At 46.2% G+C, this 23,015-nt stretch overlaps 1 protein-coding gene across 2 annotated transcripts in view; it reads right to left on the reverse strand.

Moving 5' to 3' along the window:
• chrna2b (cholinergic receptor, nicotinic, alpha 2b (neuronal)) overlaps positions 1-23,015 on the reverse strand; it is a 54,840-nt gene that overhangs the window by 15,728 nt on the left and 16,097 nt on the right. For both annotated transcript variants that reach the window (XM_031800340.1, XM_031800339.1), the window contains exons 5-6: positions 10,603-10,804; positions 8,362-8,584 (exon numbers count right to left, since the gene is read on the reverse strand). In XM_031800340.1, coding sequence (XP_031656200.1) covers positions 8,362-8,584; positions 10,603-10,804 — 425 coding nt within the window. The remainder of the gene's footprint in view (positions 1-8,361; positions 8,585-10,602; positions 10,805-23,015) is intronic.

Consider the following 23,015-nt stretch of genomic DNA (forward strand, 5'->3'; position numbering starts at 1 on the left):
ACCTCTCACTTTACAACCACTCCCTTTGTTCAGATTACAACCTCTCACTTTACAACCTCTCCCTTTGTTCAGATTACAACCTCTCACTTTACAACCTCTCCCTTTGTTCAGATTACAACCTCTCCCTTTGTTCAGATTACAACCTCTCCCTTTATTCAGATTACAACCTCTCCCTTTGTTCAGATTACAACCTCTCACTTTATTCAGATTACAACCTCTCCTTTTATTCAGATTACAACCTCTCCCTTTATTCAGATTACAACCTCTCCCTTTGTTCAGATTACAACCTCTCACTTTATTCAGATTACAACCTCTCCTTTTATTCAGATTACAACCTCTCCCTTTATTCAGATTACAACCTCTCCCTTTGTTCAGATTACAACCTCTCCTTTTATTCAGATTACAACCTCTCCCTTTGTTCAGATTACAACCTCTCCCTTTATTCAGATTACAACCTCTCCCTTTGTTCAGATTACAACCTCTCCTTTTATTCAGATTACAACCTCTCCCTTTATTCAGATTACAACCTCTCCCTTTGTTCAGATTACAACCTCTCCCTTTATTCAGATTACAACCTCTCCCTTTATTCAGATTACAACCTCTCCCTTTGTTCAGATTACAACCTCTCCCTTTATTCAGATTACAACCTCTCGCTTTCGGTTATTTGAAAATGAAATAATCTCCAAAATATCACTATCTTTAAAACAAGCCATAGAAAGTTGGTTGCAATGTAATCTGCCAGAAAATACAGAATAAATATTATGGGTAAACTCAAATATACAAATGTACATATTTTTTAAAACTATTTTGTGGAATAAAAGTATAATATTTGTAAATGATATCATAAATAGGACTGGTCACATGCAGCTAACAAAAACATATGGAAATGTCTGCTCTACCCAATATTACAACCAACTAATTGCAGCTTTACTGCAAAAATGGAAGAGGCAAGTAGAATGGGTGAGAAAGTAAGGAACTTCATTCATTAAAGACCAAAATTGGTTAAAGAAAATTGTGATGTTTTAAAAAGGTACACCAGATTAATTTAAGGACCAAAACATTGACAGCTGTGCCATATAGATTGTAAAATAGTTGGGAAGAGATTTTCGATGGTTTATGGTTTATATGAAGTAATGGTTTCAAAACTTTGAGTTTTTATTTTATTTAAATTATTATTCAAAATTCTTGCAACCAAAAGAATGTTATGTATATATGGGGAATACAACCTTCCCAGCTCTGCAGATTTTGCTGTGAAGAGATGAAGAGATCATTAGATCATTTAATTTGGTATTGTCCATATGTAGCTTGTTTTTGGTCAAAAGTTCAGGAATGGATGAAGAATTTCAACATTTACCTGGAGCTAACTCTACAGATAACACTGCTGGGTGATTTAAAAATTCATAGTGAATCGATTAATGATATAATAATACTATTAGCTAAATTGTTATCTTTAATTTACAATCTGTAGAATCAATGAGAATAGAAAGGATCTGAACTTTTGTGAGAAAGAATAAGAAAACAAAACAACTCTAGAGGTGTGAGGACATACGCAACCAAGACATCTTGGTTTTTTATTTGTAATTCATTAGGAATATTTTCTAGACATTTCTTTTCACTTTGAAAATGTGGAGTAGAGTAGATCACTAGGGAAAGAAATCCAATTTAATGGATTTTTGGATGTCATTTAAAGGCATCAAAATTGTGAAGACTGTGCAAGAGGTGTGTAGACTTTCGTTAGGCACCGTATAACAGTTCATAGTGTTTTGTAAGATGTAATAATACATTTTTTCTTCTTGCATGTATTATAGATAAAGGCATTTATTAAGCCATATTTGGTTGATGAAAGACAAGTTTGGCTTTTCATTTGTGAATCAAGTCAGCATACGAGAAATTCCTTTTTTTTTTTTATTATTATTTTTTTTTACTGAAGCAGATTTAAAATAAGCTTAATGCTCTTTCAATATTTGTTACTGAATATTTGTAACTGTTATATAACATAAACTAATACGTAGGCAATATGTATGTCAAAAATCTTAGTTGTAACAACCTGTAATGTTCCAAAACCTCCACTAGATGGGGATGTTGGCTACATTCTGAATTGTTCAAGTAACAGTATTTCTCCCGTCTCTCTCTTTGCCCCAACCTAGGCTCGAACCAGGGACCCTCTGAACACCCCTGAATATTTGTAACTGCTATATAACATAAACTAATACGTAGGCAATATGTGTTCCAAGATGGCGTAGCAGTAAGTCGTCCTGTCCTGTCGTGTCCCTGTATTTATCGTTTCTTTTTCGTTTTTTTACATATTTTAACATATTTTCTCCACATATCTCTTTGAAAACATTTTGCTAAACCCTAAGCTTCCAAATACTCTCCTGCAACCCGACTCACCCAATGTAGCTATTTTTCCTAAATTCCTAAAGTATTTATATTTACTTCGGGACCCCTCAACTGAAGCTAGCCAGCTAACCAGCGGGTATGCTAGCGGTCTTCAGCTAACCGGTCATCAGCTAACCTGTAGTTCGGAAAGCTCTCGCCTGTTCGTACAACGCGACTCTAACCAGAGCATAACGGACCTATTTATTTTTCATCCCCGGATTCATCCCCGGATTCCCACCGCAAACGGAACATCTTTCAGCTGGATTTTTCAGCAACTAGCTATCTAGCTAAACCGCAACCCCGGATTACTCCTGGCTAGCGTTTCCACCCACTTAGCTTGAAGCTAGCCCGGCCGTAGCACCTGTGATACCACCGTAGCATACTCCTGAGCTACAATACCCGGGCCCACGACCGGTCTATCGATGTCATCGCATGAAGAGGAATAAACAGACTCACCCCATCGCGACGTCCCCCAAAGGCTAACTCTCTAGCCCTCACTATCTCCCTGCTTGCTAATTCGGCCTGCTAACTGCTAGCTTGTCCAGCTCCGGTCCGCTAGCTGCTACCTTGTCTAGCCCGGGCCTACAAACTGTTAGCTTGTTAGCACAGGCCTGCTAACCGCCTGAATCGCCACGTCCCAAATGCTCACCGGACCCATATTTACTTCTCTTTTGACTTTTAATTTGTTTATACCTTCCGGAAACCTGCCTCACCCAATGTGATACGGAATCGCTATTATTTTTTTATTTTTAGAACACACTCAAGAACCTCCAGAAGCTAACCAGCTAACTAGCTACAAGCTATTTAGTCATTGTTAGTTTTTTTTTACCTGGATAACACTCGCCAGTCCAGCTTCCCTGCCCCATCCACCGCTGCCCCCTGGACACTGATCTCTTGGCTACATAGCTGATGCACGCTGGACTGTCCATTAATCACGGTACTCCATTCTGCTTGTTTGTTTTATCTGTTGGCCCCGTTGCCTAGTCTACGCCATTTTACCTGCTGTTGTTGTGCTAGCTGATTAGCTGTTGTCTCACCTACTGCTAGCTTTCCCAATTCAACACCTGTGATTACTGCATGCCTCGCTGTATGTTTCTCTCAAATGTCAATATGCCTTGTATACTGTTGTTCAGGTTAGTTATCATTGTTTTAGTTCACAATGGAGCCCCTAGTTCCACTCTTCATGCCCCTCTTCATGCCCCTGATAACTCCTTTGTCCCACCTCCCACACATGCGGTGACCTCACCCATTACTACCAGCATGTCCAGAGATACAACCTCTCTCATCATCACCCAGTGCCTGGGCTTACCTCCGCTGTACCTGCACCCGACCATCTGCGCATTATGCCCTGAATATATTCTACCATGCCCAGAAACCTGCTCCTCTTATTCTCTGTCCCCAACGCTCTAGGCGACCAGTTTTGATAGCCTTTAGCCGCACCCTCATACTACTCCTTCTCTGTTCCGCGGGTGATGTGGAGGTAAACCCAGGCCCTGCATGTCCCCAGGCACCCTCATTTGTTGACTTCTGTGATCGAAAAAGCCTTGGTTTCATGCATGTCAACATCAGAAGCCTCCTCCCTAAGTTTGTTTTACTCACTGCTTTAGCACACTTTGCTAACCCGGATGTCCTTGCTGTGTCTGAATCCTGGCTCAGGAAGGCCACCAAAAATTCAGAGATTTCCATACCCAACTATAACATCTTCCGTCAAGATAGAACTGCCAAAGGGGGAGGAGTTGCAGTTTACTGCAGAGATAGCCTGCAAAGTAATGTCATACTTTCCAGGTCCATACCCAAACAGTTCGAACTACTAATTTAGAAAATTACTCTCTCCAGAAATAAGTCTCTCACGGTTGCCGCCTGCTACCGACCCCCCTCAGCTCCCAGCTGTGCCCTGGACACCATTTGTGAATTGATCGCCCCCCATCTAGCTTCAGAGTTTGTTCTGTTAGGTGACCTAAACTGGGATATGCTTAACACCCCGCCAGTCCTACAATCTAAGCTAGATGCCCTCAATCTCACACAAATCATCAAGGAACCCACCAGGTACAACCCTAACTCTGTAAACAAGGGCACCCTCATAGACGTCATCCTGACCAACTGGCCCTCCAAATACACCTCCGCTGTCTTCAACCAGGATCTCAGCGATCACTGCCTCATTGCCTGTATCCGCTACGGAGCCGCAGTCAAACGACCACCCCTCATCACTGTCAAACGCTCCCTAAAACACTTCTGTGAGCAGGCCTTTCTAATCGACCTGGCCCGGGTATCCTGGAAGGACATTGACCTCATCCCGTCAGTTGAGGATGCCTGGTCATTCTTTAAAAGTAACTTCCTCACCATTTTAGATAAGCATGCTCCGTTCAAAAAATGCAGAACTAAGAACAGATACAGCCCTTGGTTCACCCCAGACCTGACTGCCCTCGACCAGCACAAAAACATCCTGTGGCGGACTGCAATAGCATCGAATAGTCCCCGTGATATGCAACTGTTCAGGGAAGTCCGGAACCAATACACGCAGTCAGTCAGGAAAGCTAAGGCCAGCTTCTTCAGGCAGAAGTTTGCATCCTGTAGCTCCAACTCCAAAAAGTTCTGGGACACCGTGAAGTCCATGGAGAACAAGAGCACCTCCTCCCAGCTGCCCACTGCACTGAGGCTAGGTAACACGGTCACCACTGATAAATCCATGATTATCGAAAACTTCAATAAGCATTTCTCAACGGCTGGCCATGCCTTCCGCCTGGCTACTTCAACCTCGGCCAACAGCTCCGCCCCCCCCGCAGCTCCTCGCCCAAGCCTCTCCAGGTTCTCCTTTAACCAAATCCAGATAGCAGATGTTCTGAAAGAGCTGCAAAACCTGGACCCGTACAAATCAGCTGGGCTTGACAATCTGGACCCTCTATTTCTGAAACTATCTGCCACCATTGTCGCAACCCCTATTACCAGCCTGTTCAACCTCTCTTTCATATCGTCTGAGATCCCCAAGGATTGGAAAGCTGCCGCAGTCATCCCCCTCTTCAAAGGGGGAGACACCCTGGACCCAAACTGTTACAGACCTATATCCATCCTGCCCTGCCTATCTAAGGTCTTCGAAAGCCAAGTCAACAAACAGGTCACTGACCATCTCGAATCCCACCGTACCTTCTCCGCTGTGCAATCTGGTTTCCGAGCCGGTCATGGGTGCACCTCAGCCACACTCAAGGTACTCAACGATATCATAACCGCCATCGATAAAAGACAGTACTGTGCAGCCGTCTTTATCGACCTTGCCAAGGCTTTCGACTCTGTCAATCACCATATTCTTATCGGCAGACTCAGGAGCCTCGGTTTTTCGGATGACTGCCTTGCCTGGTTCACCAATTACTTTGCAGACAGAGTTCAGTGCGTCAAATCGGAGGGCATACTGTCTGGTCCTCTGGCAGTCTCTATGGGGGTGCCACAGGGTTCAATTCTCGGGCCGACTCTTTTCTCTGTGTATATCAATGATGTTGCTCTTGCTGCGGGCGATTCCCTGATCCACCTCTACGCAGACGACACCATTCTATATACTTTCGGCCCGTCTTTGGACACTGTGCTATCTAACCTCCAAACAAGCTTCAATGCCATACAACACTCCTTCCGTGGCCTCCAACTGCTCTTAAACGCTAGTAAAACCAAATGCATGCTTTTCAACCGGTCGCTGCCTGCACCCGCATGCCCGACTAGCATCACCACCCTGGATGGTTCCGACCTAGAATATGTGGACGTCTATAAGTACCTAGGTGTCTGGCTCGACTGCAAACTCTCCTTCCAGACTCATATCAAACATCTCCAATCGAAAATCAAATCAAGAGTCGGCTTTCTATTCCGCAACAAAGCCTCCTTCACTCATGCCGCCAAGCTTACCCTAGTAAAACTGACTATCCTACCGATCCTCGACTTCGGCGATGTCATCTACAAAATGGCTTCCAACACTCTACTCAGCAAACTGGATGCAGTTTATCACAGTGCCATCCGTTTTGTCACTAAAGCACCTTATACCACCCACCACTGCGACTTGTATGCTCTAGTCGGCTGGCCCTCGCTACATATTCGTCGCCAGACCCACTGGCTCCAGGTCATCTACAAGTCCATGCTAGGTAAAGCTCCGCCTTATCTCAGCTCACTGGTCACGATGGCAACACCCATCCGTAGCACGCGCTCCAGCAGGTGTATCTCACTGATCATCCCTAAAGCCAACACCTCATTTGGCCGCCTTTCATTCCAGTACTCTGCTGCCTGTGACTGGAACGAATTGCAAAAATCGCTGAAGTTGGAGACTTTTATCTCCCTCACCAACTTCAAACATCAGCTATCTGAGCAGCTAACCGATCGCTGCAGCTGTACATAGTCTATTGGTAAATAGCCCACCCTTTTTCACCTACCTCATCCCCATACTGTTTTTATTTATTTACTTTTCTGCTCTTTTGCACACCAATATCGCTACCTGTACATGACCATCTGATCATTCATCACTCCAGTGTTAATCTGCAAAATTGTAATTATTTGCCTACCTCCTCATGCCTTCTGCACACATTGTATATAGACTCCCCCTTTGTTTTCTACTGTGTTATTGACTTGTTAATTGTTTACTCCATGTGTAACTCTTTGTTGTCTGCTCACACTGCTATGCTTTATCTTGGCCAGGTCGCAGTTGCAAATGAGAACTTGTTCTCAACTAGCCTACCTGGTTAAATAAAGGTGTTCTCAACTAGCCTACCTGGTTAAATAAAGGTGTTCTCAACTAGCCTACCTGGTTAAATAAAGGTGTTCTCAACTAGCCTACCTGGTTAAATAAAGGTGTTCTCAACTAGCCTACCTGGTTAAATAAAGGTGTTCTCAACTAGCCTACCAGGTTAAATAAAGGTGTTCTCAACTAGCCTACCTGGTTAAATAAAAATAAAATAAATAAAATAAAATGTATGTCAAAAATCTTAGTTGTAACAACCTGTAATGTTCCAAAACCTCCACTAGATGGGGATGTTGGCTACATTCTGAATTGTTCAAGTAACAGTATTTCTCCCGTCTCTCTCTTTGCCCCAACCTAGGCTCGAACCAGGGACCCTCTGAACACATCGACAACAGTCACCCATGAAGCATCGTTACCTATCGGTCCACAAAAGCCAAGCATCTTGGAGAGCAAGTGAAATAACGACTACTTCAAAAGGTCTGAGCGAGTGAAGTCACTGACTGAAATGCTACTAGAGTCACCCTTAACAAGCTAGCTGTGTCACACTGTTACTTTCAGAAAAATTCAGAGATTCCCTCTGTTAGCCTACTTACCTGAGGAGAGATAGAAGACTAGGACCTACCTGAGGGGAGATAGAAGACTAGGAATCTACCTGAGGGGAGATAGAAGACTAGGAATCTACCTGAGGGGAGATAGAAGACTAGGAATCTACCTGAGGGGAGATAGAAGACTAGGAATCTACCCGAGGGGAGATAGAAGACTAGGAATCTACCTGAGGGGAGATAGAAGACTAGGAATCTACCTGAGGGGAGATAGAAGACCTGGAATCTACCTGAGGGGAGATAGGAGACTAGGAATCTACCCGAGGGAAGATAGAAGACTAGGAATCTACCTGAGGGGAGATAGAAGACTAGGAATCTACCTGAGGGGAGATAGGAGACTAGGAATCTACCCGAGGGAAGATAGAAGACTAGGACCTACCTGAGGGGAGATAGAAGACTAGGACCTACCTGAGGGGAGATAGAAGACTAGGACCTACCTGAGGGGAGATAGAAGACTAGGAATCTACCTGAGGGGAGATAGAAGACTAGGACCTACCTGAGGGGAGATAGAAGACTAGGAATCTACCTGAGGGGAGATAGAAGACTAGGACCTACCTGAGGGGAGATAGAAGACTAGGAATCTACCTGAGGGGAGATAGAAGACTAGGACCTACCTGAGGGGAGATAGAAGACTAGGACCTACCTGAGGGGAGATAGAAGACTAGGACCTACCTGAGGGGAGATAGAAGACTAAGACAGTGAGACAGGAGATGAGCAGACAGGGGATGATCAGGTTGATGGTGTAGAAGAGAGGCAGCCGTCTGATGATGAAGAAGTAGGTGATATCAGGGTAGATCTCATGACAGCAGTCGTACTTCTTGGTGTTGTATGTTCCCACTGCGTTGATGATGGCCCACTCTCCACTCTCCCAGTAGTTGTTCAGATCCACAGTGTTCTAGGGGATAGAGATCAACCGTCCCACTCTATAAAGGCTTCATAAGCACTGTGTAGATATAGTTGTTCAGGTCTACTGTATTCTAGGGGATAGAGATACACTTTCATCTCCCTTAAAGGAAAATTGTCACACACTGCTGGCTCTGATTGGCTCTCAGTGTGGCTTGACAATGACAACAATGGAGTTAGCAAGAACACAAACAGATCTGGGATTCAGGCTAGTGGGCTTGACGATGACAACAATGGAGTTAGCAAGAACACAAACAGATCTGGGACCAGGCTAGTGCTAATGTATAAAACATAAACACATAGACACAGAGACAATACGTTACCCATATCATACACACCTTGTACAACACTTTTATAACATTACCTCCTTGAGTGATTGTTTGACTGACTGACTGACTGACTGACTGACTGACTGACTGACTGACTGGCTGACTGGCTGGCTGACTGGCTGACTGACTGGCTGTCTGACTGACTGGCTGACTGACTGGCTGACTGGCTGTCTGACTGGCTGACTGACTGGCTGTCTGACTGTCTGACTGGCTGACTGGCTGGCTGACTGGCTGTCTGACTGGCTGACTGGCTGGCTGACTGACTGGCTGGCTGACTGGCTGGCTGACTGGCTGACTGGCTGACTGGCTGACTGACTGGCTGTCTGACTGGCTGACTGATTGGCTGACTGACTGGCTGGCTGTCTGACTGACTGACTGTCTGACTGACTGGCTGACTGACTGACTGGCTGTCTGACTGACTGGCTGTCTGACTGGCTGACTGGCTGACTGACTGGCTGACTGGCTGACTGACTGACTGGCTGACTGGCTGACTGGCTGACTGGCTGACTGACTGGCTGACTGTCTGACTGGCTGTCTGACTGACTGGCTGACTGACTGGCTGACTGATGCAATAAATCATTTAGACAAAAATGTCCATACTTCACTTTTATGCTGATGATACTGTTATTTACTGTTGTGCCTCGTCTCTTACAAAAGCTTTCCAGAACTTGCAAACTGCTTTTTATACTGTTCAACATACCTTGTGTCAATGGAAGCTTATCCTCAATACTGACAAAACTAAACTAATGGTGTTTTCTAATGCAAGAAATAGACCTCTGAACCTTTCACCTATTACTACCTGTCAGGGCAAGGAGATTGAGGTTGTAACCTCATATAAATATCTTGGAATTTTAATTGATGACGGCCTCTCTTTTAAATTGCATATTAAACAACTTACAAAAAAATGTAAGCTGAAATTGGGATTTTATTTTCGGAATAAGGCCTGTTTTTCTTTTGAAGCCAGAAGGAGGCTAGTATCAGCTACATGTATGCCTTTACTAGACTATGGGGATATTTTATAAATGAATGCTTCCGCTCATTGTTTGAGATCAATTGACACCCTTTACCATGGCACTTTGAGATTTATTTTAAACTGCAAAACCCTTACGCACCACTGCACTTTGTAGACCAGGGTTGGCTGGCCTTCTCTAGTCTCTCGCAGGCTCAGGCACTGGTATACTTTTATTTACAAAGCCAGCTTGGGTTTACTACCTTTTTATTTGGGCATTTTTATTGTTCAGAAATGTGGTGGGTCGTCTCTTCGTTCGCTGGACTTTATCCTGCTAACTGTTCCAAATGTCCAAACTGAATTTGGTAAAAGGGCTTTTATGTCCTCTGCGCCATCGTCTTGGAACGCCTTACAAAATAATTTTCAGCTGGAAGAACTTCTCCCGATTGTTGTTTTTAAATCACTGATGAAGGATTTTGAGGCTGATTCCCTGACCTGTCAATGTTTTTAATTAGCTGTTTTATACTATTGTGAATTCAATCGTTTTTACTAGATTACTTGTAGCTTTTCATGTTGTCTGTCTCAAATTTTTTTGTAATGACTTGGTGCTGCCTATCTTGGCCAGGGCGCTCTTGAAAAAGAGATTTCAAATCTCAATGAGCCCTTCCTGGTTAAATAAAGGTTTAAATATATATATATATAATATGATAATAACAAAATAAAACTCCATACCTCGATTCGTTCCAGGTCAATCTTAGCCTTGTCGTAAGTCCAGGAACCAAACTTCATCTTACAATTCTGCTGGTCGAAAGGGAAGAAGGTAACGTCTATAGAGCAGGAAGACTTATAGATGGCCGGGGGAACCCAGCGCACCTTCCCATTGTGGAACAGGTGGGCCTTGGTCATGTGGGTTACGGCGAACTCACCGTCCGCACTGGAGGGAGGAGAGCAGAACACAACAGAGCAGAAAATAGGTTACTGAAGTAATTGTACACGTGAGTCGGGGTCCTGTAGCACGGCTGTGCTGCAGTCGTACGTACGAGTCAATAGCCGAATACCCGTATATCATTGGCATAGTTGCCAGGCATGCCCTCTGGTTGTTAGCTCGATTGGCATTGTCAGTTCGTGCAGGTTGCTGTGGGCATGCACAGTCATAGCCACGGGGAGTAGTGGTGCCGCAGCACCACCTGGTGGTGAGATGGTGAAACTGAACGTTTTTATTGTTGTAAAATGATCATGGTATTGGGGTAAGGGAGAGAAGAAAAAACACATCTGTTTTGCAAGCGGTACGTTCACGATAGGCTCTTGTCTATTCAGCTGTGACCGTTCTGTCGTTGGACACGCTCTGCTGTACGATAGACAGTTTCGTTTTGAGTTGAGTCGGGTCTCCCCATCTCTGTCCCTCTTCCATAGGCGACATGTGAGTTTCCAGGTTTGGTGAAGCTAAAAAAATACATGGAATACTTTATTATAAAGGTGTATCTGTCGTTGCATTTACAGACTCATGTAAGATATCTACTATTCCTAATGGATAGTCATAATGTAGGCTAATTATATAAAACTCAATCACTGTTGGCAACAAAACAAGACAGCAGTGTTCAATACATGGCTGAGCACCTGGTGGTGTAGATTAGGCCTTATGACATGGCTGAGCGCCTGGTGGTGTAGAGTAAGCCTTATGACATGGCTGAGCGCCTGGTGGTGTAGATTAGGCCTTATGACATGGCTGAGCGCCTGGTGGTGTAGAGTAGGCCTTATGACATGGCTGAGCACCTGGTGGTGTAGAGTAAGCCTTATGACATGGCTGAGCACCTGGTGGTGTAGATTAGGCCTTATGACATGGCTGAGCACCTGGTGGTGTAGATTAGGCCTTATGACATGGCTGAGCACCTGGTGGTGTAGATTAGGCCTTATGACATGGCTGAGCACCTGGTGGTGTAGATTAGGCCTTATGACATGGCTGAGCGCCTGGTGGTGTAGAGTAAGCCTTATGACATGGCTGAGCGCCTGGTGGTGTAGAGTAGGCCTTATGACATGGCTGAGCGCCTGGTGGTGTAGAGTAGGCCTTATGACATGGCTGAGCGCCTGGTGGTGTAGAGTAGGCCTTATGACATGGCTGAGCGCCTGGTGGTGTAGAGTAGGCCTTATAACATGGCTGAGCACCTGGTGGTGTAGAGTAGGCCTTATGACATGGCTGAGCACCTGGTGGTGTAGAGTAGGCCTTATGACATGGCTGAGCACCTGGTGGTGTAGAATAGGCCTTATGAAATGGCTGAGCGCCTGGTGGTGTAGAGTAGGCCTTATGACATGGCTGAGCACCTGGTGGTGTAGAGTAGGCCTTATGACATGGCTGAGCGCCTGGTGGTGTAGAGTAGGCCTTATGACATGGCTGAGCGCCTGGTGGTGTAGAGTAGGCCTTATGACATGGCTGAGTGCCTGGTGGTGTAGAATAGGCCTTATGACATGGCTGAGCGCCTGGTGGTGTAGAGTAGGCCTTATGACATGGCTGAGCGCCTGGTGGTGTAGAGTAGGCCTTATGACATGGCTGAGCACCTGGTGGTGTAGAGTAGGCCTTATGACATGGCTGAGCGCCTGGTGGTGTAGAGTAGGCCTTATGACATGGCTGAGCGCCTGGTGGTGTAGAGTAGGCCTTATGACATGGCTGAGCGCCTGGTGGTGTAGAGTAGGCCTTATGACATGGCTGAGCGCCTGGTGGTGTAGAGTAGGCCTTATGACATGGCTGAGCGCCTGGTGGTGTAGAGTAGGCCTTATGACATGGCTGAGCGCCTGGTGGTGTAGAGTAGGCCTTATGACATGGCTGAGCACCTGGTGGTGTAGAGTAGGCCTTATGACATGGCTGAGCGCCTGGTGGTGTAGAGTAGGCCTTATGACATGGCTGAGCACCTGGTGGTGTAGAGTAGGCCTTATGACATGGCTGAGCGCCTGGTGGTGTAGAGTAGGCCTTATGACATGGCTGAGCGCCTGGTGGTGTAGAGTAGGCCTTATGACATGGCTGAGCGCCTGGTGGTGTAGAGTAGGCCTTATGACATGGCTGAGCGCCTGGTGGTGTAGAGTAGGCCTTATGACATGGCTGAGCGCCTGGTGGTGTAGAGTAGGCCTTATGACATGGCTGAGCGCCTGGTGGTGTAGAGTAGGCCTTATGACATGGCTGAGCGCCTGGTGGTGTAGAGTAGGCCTTATGACATGGCTGAGCACCTGGTGGTGTAGAGTAGGCCTTATGACATGGCTGAGCGGGGATGTCGGCCAAATGAGCAACATTTATGTCTCCTTAAAAACAGCCTATAAAAAAATTACAAAACACTATTCCTTGTGTTTCGATGTGTAGCATATGCACAACTTTATAGCTAATTGTTTTTATTGTTTTTTTTTTCCATTCCGAAAACAATAATAATTGTCACGGTTCAGCTGTCAAGAGATTTGAGCACTAAATGTATCAGGGCATTGCATGCATAGACCTATAGACTAAGGAGGCCACTGGATGATATTAATATGAAATTAATCTAAAAAGGAAGAGAAGCCAAGGCCTAGCTCCAGAGAGAGATAGAGATTCATATAAAGGATGAGAAGCCAAGGCCTAGCTCCAGAGAGAGATAGAGATTCATATAAAGGACGAGAAGCTAAGGCCTAGCTCCAGAGAGAGATAGAGATTCATATAAAGGATGAGAAGCTAAGGCCTAGCTCCAGAGAGAGATAGAGAAAGATTCATATAAAGGAAGAGAAGCCAAGGCCTAGCTCCAGAGAGAGATAGAGATAGATTCATATAAAGGAAGAGAAGCTAAGGCCTTGCTCCAGAGAGAGATAGAGATAGAGATAGAGAAAGATTCATATAAAGGACGAGAAGCTAAGGCCTAGCTCCAAAGAGAGATAGAGATAGAGATAGAGAAAGATTCATATAAAGGACGAGAAGCTAAGGCCTAGCTCCAGAGAGAGATAGAGATAGAGATAGAGAAAGATTCATATAAAGGACGAGAAGCCAAGGCCTAGCTCCAGAGAGAGATAGAGATTCATATAAAGGATGAGAAGCCAAGGCCTAGCTCCAGAGAGAGATAGAGAAAGATTCATATAAAGGAAGAGAAGCTAAGGCCTAGCTCCAGAGAGAGATAGAGAAAGATTCATATAAAGGAAGAGAAGCTAAGGCCTAGCTCCAGAGAGAGATAGAGAAAGATTCATATAAAGGATGAGAAGCTAAGGCCTAGCTCCAGAGAGAGATAGAGAAAGATTCATATAAAGGACGAGAAGCTAAGGCCTAGCTCCAGAGAGAGATAGAGATTCATATAAAGGACGAGAAGCCAAGGCCTAGCTCCAGAGAGAGATAGAGATAGAGATAGAGAAAGATTCATATAAAGGACGAGAAGCCAAGGCCTAGCTCCAGAGAGAGATAGAGAAAGATTCATATAAAGGATGAGAAGCCAAGGCCTAGCTCCAGAGAGAGATAGAGAAAGATTCATATAAAGGACGAGAAGCCAAGGCCTAGCTCCAGAGAGAGATAGAGAAAGATTCATATAAAGGACGAGAAGCTAAGGCCTAGCTCCAAAGAGAGATAGAGATAGAGATAGAGAAAGATTCATATAAAGGACGAGAAGCTAAGGCCTAGCTCCAGAGAGAGATAGAGATTCATATAAAGGACGAGAAGCCAAGGCCTAGCTCCAGAGAGAGATAGAGATAGAGATAGAGAAAGATTCATATAAAGGACGAGAAGCCAAGGCCTAGCTCCAGAGAGAGATAGAGAAAGATTCATATAAAGGATGAGAAGCCAAGGCCTAGCTCCAGAGAGAGATAGAGAAAGATTCATATAAAGGACGAGAAGCCAAGGCCTAGCTCCAGAGAGAGATAGAGAAAGATTCATATAAAGGACGAGAAGCTAAGGCCTAGCTCCAAAGAGAGATAGAGATAGAGATAGAGAAAGATTCATATAAAGGACGAGAAGCTAAGGCCTAGCTCCAGAGAGAGATAGAGATAGAGATAGAGAAAGATTCATATAAAGGACGAGAAGCCAAGGCCTAGCTCCAGAGAGAGATAGAGATTCATATAAAGGATGAGAAGCCAAGGCCTAGCTCCAGAGAGAGATAGAGAAAGATTCATATAAAGGAAGAGAAGCTAAGGCCTAGCTCCAGAGAGAGATAGAGAAAGATTCATATAAAGGAAGAGAAGCTAAGGCCTAGCTCCAGAGAGAGATAGAGAAAGATTCATATAAAGGATGAGAAGCTAAGGCCTAGCTCCAGAGAGAGATAGAGAAAGATTCATATAAAGGACGAGAAGCTAAGGCCTAGCTCCAGAGAGAGATAGAGATTCATATAAAGGACGAGAAGCCAAGGCCTAGCTCCAGAGAGAGATAGAGATAGAGATAGAGAAAGATTCATATAAAGGACGAGAAGCCAAGGCCTAGCTCCAGAGAGAGATAGAGAAAGATTCATATAAAGGATGAGAAGCCAAGGCCTAGCTCCAGAGAGAGATAGAGAAAGATTCATATAAAGGACGAGAAGCCAAGGCCTAGCTCCAGAGAGAGATAGAGAAAGATTCATATAAAGGACGAGAAGCTAAGGCCTAGCTCCAGAGAGAGATAGAGAAAGATTCATATAAAGGACGAGAAGCTAAGGCCTTGCTCCAGAGAGAGATAGAGAAAGATTCATATAAAGGACGAGAAGCTAAGGCCTAGCTCCAGAGAGAGATAGAGATTCATATAAAGGACGAGAAGCTAAGGCCTAGCCCCAGAGAGAGATAGAGATTCATATAAAGGACGAGAAGCTAAGGCCTAGCCCCAGAGAGAGATAGAGATTCATATAAAGGACGAGAAGCTAAGGCCTAGCTCCAGAGAGAGATAGAGATTCATATAAAGGAAGAGAAGCTAAGGCCTAGCTCCAGAGAGAGATAGAGAAAGATTCATATAAAGGATGAGAAGCCAAGGCCTAGCCCCAGATAGAGATAGAGAAAGATTCATATAAAGGACGAGAAGCTAAGGCCTAGCCCCAGAGAGCGATAGAGATTCATATATGTGGTTAATATCCAAGAGAGGAACTTCATCATCAAATCTTCGACCCAAACTGCCTTAATAATCAGTTGTTGTAAACTGTTGGTTGTTGGGTTGAGCACACAGAGATGGACACAGAGACAGGGAGGTTCTAGTCAGAAATCATGACTTTACAAGGCAAGAAAAAAAAAAAAAAAGTTAGGGTTGGCTCGGGCCTGCTCATATTCGGCTCTGTGTGTAACGGTTTTCCTCCTCTTCTGAGGAGGAGTAGGACATATCAGACCAATGCGCAGCGTGGTAAATGTCCATAATATATTTATTAAACTGAACACTGAAAACAAAAGAACAAGAGAAATAAATGAAAACTGAAACAGTTCTGTATGGTAAAACACAGACACAGAAAACAACTACCCACAAATCATAGTGGAAAACCAGGCTGCCTAAGTATGGTTGTCAATCAGAGACAACGATAAACAGCTGCCTCTGATTGGGAACCATACCAGGCCAAACACATAGAAATAGAAAACCTAGAAAACACAACATAGAATGCCCACCCCAACTCACGCCCTACCCAAACTAAAACAGAGACATAAAAAAGGAACTAAGGTCAGGACGTGACACTGTTTCCTCGGGAGCTCGTTCCCCTCTGTAGAATCACTCATTGCCTCTCTCTTTTTCTCCCCCGCAGTGTGCCACGGTGCTCCATTTATGTGGGTTGCACGGCTGGTTGGCACTCTCCCCTAATTGGTGCCATCAGTGTCAGGTTGCCCAGCCCGGGAACTCCCAGCAGAGGGAGAAAACGTTGCGGCACGTCCCTCTCCTTTATCACCAACCACCAGGGTAGACCTCCCGGGATACCACCCTGACCGGGAGGGAAGCGTACTCTGGGATAGGTTTGCATCCCTCCTGGAGAGGGCATCAGGAACCAGAAGGTGATGTGGTCATTTGTGTCCGTACCTCGTGCCATCCACACGAGGAGGGCATGGTCAGTGATCAGGGTGAACTTCTTCCTGAGGAGGTAATAATTGAGGGTGTGCAGTGCCCACTTCATGGCGAGGCAGTCCTTCTTGACAATGAAGTATTTCTTCTACCTTGGGAGGAGCTTCCTGCTGACATACATGATTGGGTGTTCCTCACCTTTCCTGCTCTTGGGACGAGACGGTCCCACCTCTGTGTCAGACGCATCTGTTGGCCCCGTGGAGCACGAGAGGAAGAACGCGGTAGTAGTATAGTCCCCCCCCGGGGTGGTGAAAGCCAGCGCCACCTGCCAGTACCTCTGTCAGACGCATCTGTCTGCTCCAAGAGGTGATTTGAGAAGTCCAGGGTAATGAGTACCAGATGTGAACATAGCGCGTCGATCAGGGCCTGTAACTCCACCTCTGTGTCAGACGCATCTGTCTGCTCCAAGAGGTGAGAAGTCCAGGGTAATGAGTACCAGATGTGAACATAGCGCGTCGATCAGGGCCTGTAACTCCACCTCTGTGTCAGACGCATCTGTCTGCTCCAAGAGGTGAGAAGTCCAGGGTAATGAGTACCAGATGTGAACATAGCGCGTCGATCAGGGCCTGTAACTCCACCTCTGTGTCAGACGCATCTGTCTGCTCCAAGAGGTGAGAAGTCCAGGGTAATGAGTACCAGATGTGAACATAGCGCGTCGATCAGGGCCTGTAACTCCACCTCTGTGTCAGACGCATCTGTCTGCTCCAAGAGGTGATTTGAGAAGTCCAGGGTAATGAGTACCAGATGTGAACATAGCGCGTCGATCAGGGCCTGTAACGCCACCTCTGTGTCCTCCATCCATCGTACCATCTGGGGTAAGCGTGCCTTTGTCAAGTCTGTGAGAGGAGAAACTATTGTGGCAAAGTTAGGTACAAATCGACTGTAGTAGCCTGATAACCCCAGGAACGACTTCACCTGCTTCTTGGTTTGGGGGACCGGCCATTCCCTGATGACGTCAATTTTTTCTTCTTCTTGGGGCTTCACGTTTCCCGATTCTATAGCCCAGGTACTCTACCCCGACGTAGCCCAGCTTGCACTTGTGGGGTTTCGAGGTCAGCCCCGCATCGCTTGGTGCTTCCACCACCGCCTGTAGCCTACAGAGATGCGACTCCGAACTGTCACTGTGCACGATTATATCATCCAAATATGCAGCAGCATACTCACGGTGTGGGCGCAGGACACTGTAAATGAGTCACTGGAAGGTCGATGGAGGCCCCGTGGAGCACGAGAGGAAGAACGCGGTAGTAGTATACCCCCCCCCCGGGGTGGAGAAAGCCAGCGCCACCTGCCAGTACCCCTTCGTCAGGTCCAGGATGCTGACCTATCTCGCCTTCCCCAAGCAGTCGATCAGTTCATCCACCTGGGGTATTGAATTTATCAACCTCGTTCAGCCCCCAGAAGTCATTTCAGAAGTGGACAGTTCCGTCCGGTTTTGGTACCAGCACTATAGGGATAGACCACTCACTGTGGGACTCCTCCAGTACCCCAATCTCTAGCCGTCATTTACCGCTGGGCCGCTGACCTCCGGGCTTCTGGTATCCCGTATGGCCATTTACGCACTTTTTCTCCCAGACGTGTGTGGGTATGATGTTCCACGAGATCCGTGCGCCCCGGCGAACACGGCCGTATTCTGATGGACCAAATCTCGGAGCGCTTGTCATTGGGTCCGGCTGAGATCTTCCCCCATGGAAACTTCGATGGGGGGCGGGTTCTGCTGTGGCCGGGTTCATGCTGCACACAGCGCCTCTTGTGTATGCCATCTCTTCAGTAGGTTCACATGGTAAAGCTGGAGGGGCTGGCAGACCTTATAATTGGCGTCGCCTACCCCCTTGACGATGTCATAGGGCCCTTGCCACGTAGCCAGGAATTTGCTCTCTGTTTGGGGGATCAGCACCAAGGCCTTCTCACCTGGGTGGAACTCTCGTGGTTGGGCCCCCCGGGTGTATACTCGCTCCTGAGCACGTTGCGCCTGGGCCATGTGCTCCCTCACCACTGGCCAAATCGCATTCAATCCTCTCCCTCATCTCCTCCACATGTTTCACCATGACGAGAAAGGGGGTCGGTTGGTCCTCCCAGACCTCCTTGGCTAGGTCCAGCAGTCCGGGGGACCGACGGCCATATAGGTGCTCAAAGGTGGAGAACCCAGTGGACGCTTGGGGTACCTCGCGCACCGAGAACATCAATTGGGGCAGCAGCTGATCCCAGTTCCTCCCATCTCACTCGATGACCTTCTTCAGCATCTGCTTTAGGTTCTTATTGAAGCGTTCGACTAGCCCCTCCATTTGTGGATGGTACACGCTGATCCTCACCTGTTTGATTTGTATAAGATTGCAGACATGTTTCATTACACGAGAAATGAATGCGGTGCCCTGGTCCGTCAGGATTTCCCGTGGGATACCCACCCGACTCAATAAATGGAAGCACTCATACACGATACTTTTCGCTGCGGCCGTGCGTAACATTGGTGTATTTGGTGTCCCTTCGCTGTCTTCACCAATGGACCCACCAGATCCATCGCCACCTGCTTAAACGGCATCCCTATCATGGGCAGGGGAACCAAAGGGTCTCTATAATGTGCCCTCGGGGCTGTGATCTGGCACTCCGGGCAGGTAAGGCACTAGTCCTCCATGGTGCACTTGACTCCGGGCCAGAGGAACCGATTCCCAATCCATTCCCTGGTTTTCTCCATCCCTAGGTATGCCCAGAGCAGATGGGTGTGGGCGAGCTGCAAGACAGTACTAACATACTGGGTGGGTAGGAGTAACAATTATTTTGTCTCCCAATTGCGGTTTACAACCTTATACAGTAAATTATGCTTGATGGCGAAGTGTGGGTAGTGCCACTCACTTACCCCAGGTAACAGCGCAATCATGTCCACCACGATCACCTGGCCCCTCGCGTTCTGGAGGTTGGGGTCTTTAACTGGGCCGTCTCAAACTGGCCCTTGAGGATTTTCATGTCGGATGGCCCATCTAGGGTCTCCATGTCCATAAAGGGGTGTCTGAGGTCCTCCTCTGACGATGGCTCGTTTCCCGGCACAGGTCGTCTTCCTCCTCCTGGTCCGACTCGGGCCCAGTGGACATGATACAACAGCATAGAAATGAATTGATTAAAAAAATACTAATGTATAGCCTACCAGAACCTGCATGACATTATCCATTCTAGCGCTCTCTCCCAGCTTGGAAAGAAAATTGTTGTGCGTAAAACCAGTCTATTAATGCCAAATTATACAGTCAGTCCTCAAAACACTAGCTTAGTAGGGAATGTTTCTTCATGCAGTGCAGCCAACCATCTATAGTTCTACATATAGTATCTAGCTGATATTTAACTGCAATTTATGAAAATTACACATAGCCTGACAATGAAATGAAAAGTAGTCGGCTGGAGGATACATTTAACCACTATTTATAGTTGAACTCAGCAGGTGTTCTGGCTAATAGCATGCACAAATGGCCTGTAAAATGAAGGTAAATTAAATTAAATTAAGCTTGAGAGACTCCCCTGGTGTTCTGAAGTCCTTCTGAGACATTATGAATTATGTGTCCATTGCACACAATTTAAATTAAGTCTTGAATGATGCGTGCAAAGATATACCAGAGATAAGGGACTGTTGATATTGCCGCGGCTTTTGTGGAGCGCTGGGTAACGATGCTTCGTGGGTGACTGTTGTTAATGTGTGCAGAGGGTCCTTGGTTCGCGCCCGGGTATGGGCGAGGGGACGGTCTAAAGTTATACTGTTACATTGATGTGGTTGGCCCGGATCACTGGTTGCTGTGGAAAAGGAGGAGGTCAAAAGGGGGGTGAGTGTAACGGATGTGAAATAGCTAGCTAGTTAGCGGTGGTGCTCGCTAAATTGCGTTTCAATCGGTGACGTCACTTGCTCTGAGACCTTGAGGTAGTGGTTCCCCTTGCTCTGCAAGGGCCACGGCTTTTGTAGAGCGATGGGTAACGATGCTTCGTGGGTGACTGTTGTTGATGTGTGCAGAGGGTCCCTGGTTCGCGCCAGGGTTTGGGCGAGGGGACGATCTAAAATTATACTGTGACATTGGTTGACAACCCAAACACTGGTTCACCAGTATGAAGAAATAAGAAGAAGAAGAAGAAAATCGCAAACTGCTTTTTTTGTTTGTTTGAACTGTCAAGAACTGTTGTCCACAAAAGATGATGATCTGTTTGCATTCGCCAATGTATTGTCTGTCCAGTATCCAGACGACTTGTCCCCAGAGCTTCCTGTACAGTTCATCTCTTCCTGTACCGTGTCTGTCCAGTATCCAGATGACCTGTCCCCAGAGCTTTCTGTACCGTGTCTGTCCAGTATCCAGACGACCTGTCCCCAGAGCTTTCTGTACCGTGTCTGTCCAGTATCCAGACGACCTGTCCCCAGAGCTTCCTGTACCGTGTCTGTCCAGTATCCAGACGACCTGTCCCCAGAGCTTCCTGTACCGTGTCTGTCCAGTATCCAGACGACCTGTCCCCAGAGCTTCCTGTACCGTGTCTGTCCAGTATGCAGACGACTTGTCCCCAGAGCTTCCTGTACCGTGTCTGTCCAGTATCCAGACGACCTGTCCCCAGAGCTTCCTGTACCGTGTCTGTCCAGTATCCAGACGACCTGTCCCCAGAGCTTCCTGTACCGTGTCTGTCCAGTATCCAGACGACCTGTCCCCAGAGCTTCCTGTACAGTTCATCTCCTTCCATTATTTGTTGAACTGCTGAATTCGAAGCACAACTCCCTTCTTCCCAGGTTCCCTGATGTTGCTACAACAACCAAGCTGTTTTTAATAACCATCCCGGTAACTGTAGCTTCTGAGGAGATATCAAAAAACTCATAAAGAACTACCTAAGAACGAAGCATTATGCTCTCGGTCTGACATGCGCTTTAAAAAAAGCATCTGAGTAAACTCTACTCATTGCACAGGAGCCATCGTAGCCTTGACCAAGGCATTTGTTCACCGATATCCCTTTATTTTCAATCAGTTCAATCATTTATTTTTGAAGGCCTGAGGCACTTTGATCAGTCACATTCCTGAAGCCCAAGAAACAAACACTTTGCTATGTGATTTAGCTCCCTCCAAAACACTGTATATCATCTGTGTTAAGGCCACATTTTACATTTAAATATGACGGGAACCTCATCAACACTTCACAAATTGTTTATTTACACACAACAGGACTCCGGAGACATATTAGAAGCCATTTTTTTAGTAAAGACTTACGATCCTCCAGGAACCATCTCTTACACGGCAGTCTAATTGATCTCCTCCCCTCAAGCGCTACAAATCCCCTGATCACGGCTTTAATACATGCCACTAATAGCTGTAGCTAGAGACATAATGTGAATAAGTCTATCATTACATCTTCCTCCATTCTCACACACACACACACACACACACACACACACACACACACACAAACACCTTTTTAATTTCAATAACTGATCACGATCTCACAGCAGAGCTTGAGAAAGTGGAACAGTCATTAAATAATCTTGAGTTTTAATCTGACACGTTTGGCCTTGAAACTATAATTAATTTAGATGAGGAGGAAGCTATACGGAGGGCTAGTATATTACTGGGAGGGTTGGATCAGGTTAACATGGCAGTATATTACTGGGGAGGACTAGGATCAGGTTAACATGGCAGTATATTACTGGGGGGGCTAGGATCAGGTTAACATGGCAGTATATTACTCGGGGAGGGCTAGGATCAGGTTAACATGGCAGTATATTACTGGGAGGGTTGGATCAGGTTAACATGGCAGTATATTACTGGGAGGGGGTTAGATCAGGTTAACATGGCAGTATATTACTGGGGGGGGCTAGGATCAGGTTAACATGGCAGTATATTACTGGGGAGGACTAGGATCAGGTTAACATGGCAGTATATTACTGGGGAGGACTAGGATCAGGTTAACATGGCAGTATATTACTGGGAGGGGGTTGGATCAGGTTAACATGGCAGTATATTACTGGGGGGGGCTAGGATCAGGTTAACATGGCAGTATATTACTGGGGAGGACTAGGATCAGGTTAACATGGCAGTATATTACTGGGGAGGACTAGGATCAGGTTAACATGGCAGTATATTACTGGGGAGGGCTAGGATCAGGATAACACGACAGTATATTACTGGGGAGGGTTGGATCAGGATAACATGGCAGT

The sequence above is a fragment of the Oncorhynchus kisutch genome, linkage group LG21 (genome assembly GCF_002021735.2).
Source record: "Oncorhynchus kisutch isolate 150728-3 linkage group LG21, Okis_V2, whole genome shotgun sequence".
NCBI classification, from domain to species: domain Eukaryota; kingdom Metazoa; phylum Chordata; class Actinopteri; order Salmoniformes; family Salmonidae; genus Oncorhynchus; species Oncorhynchus kisutch.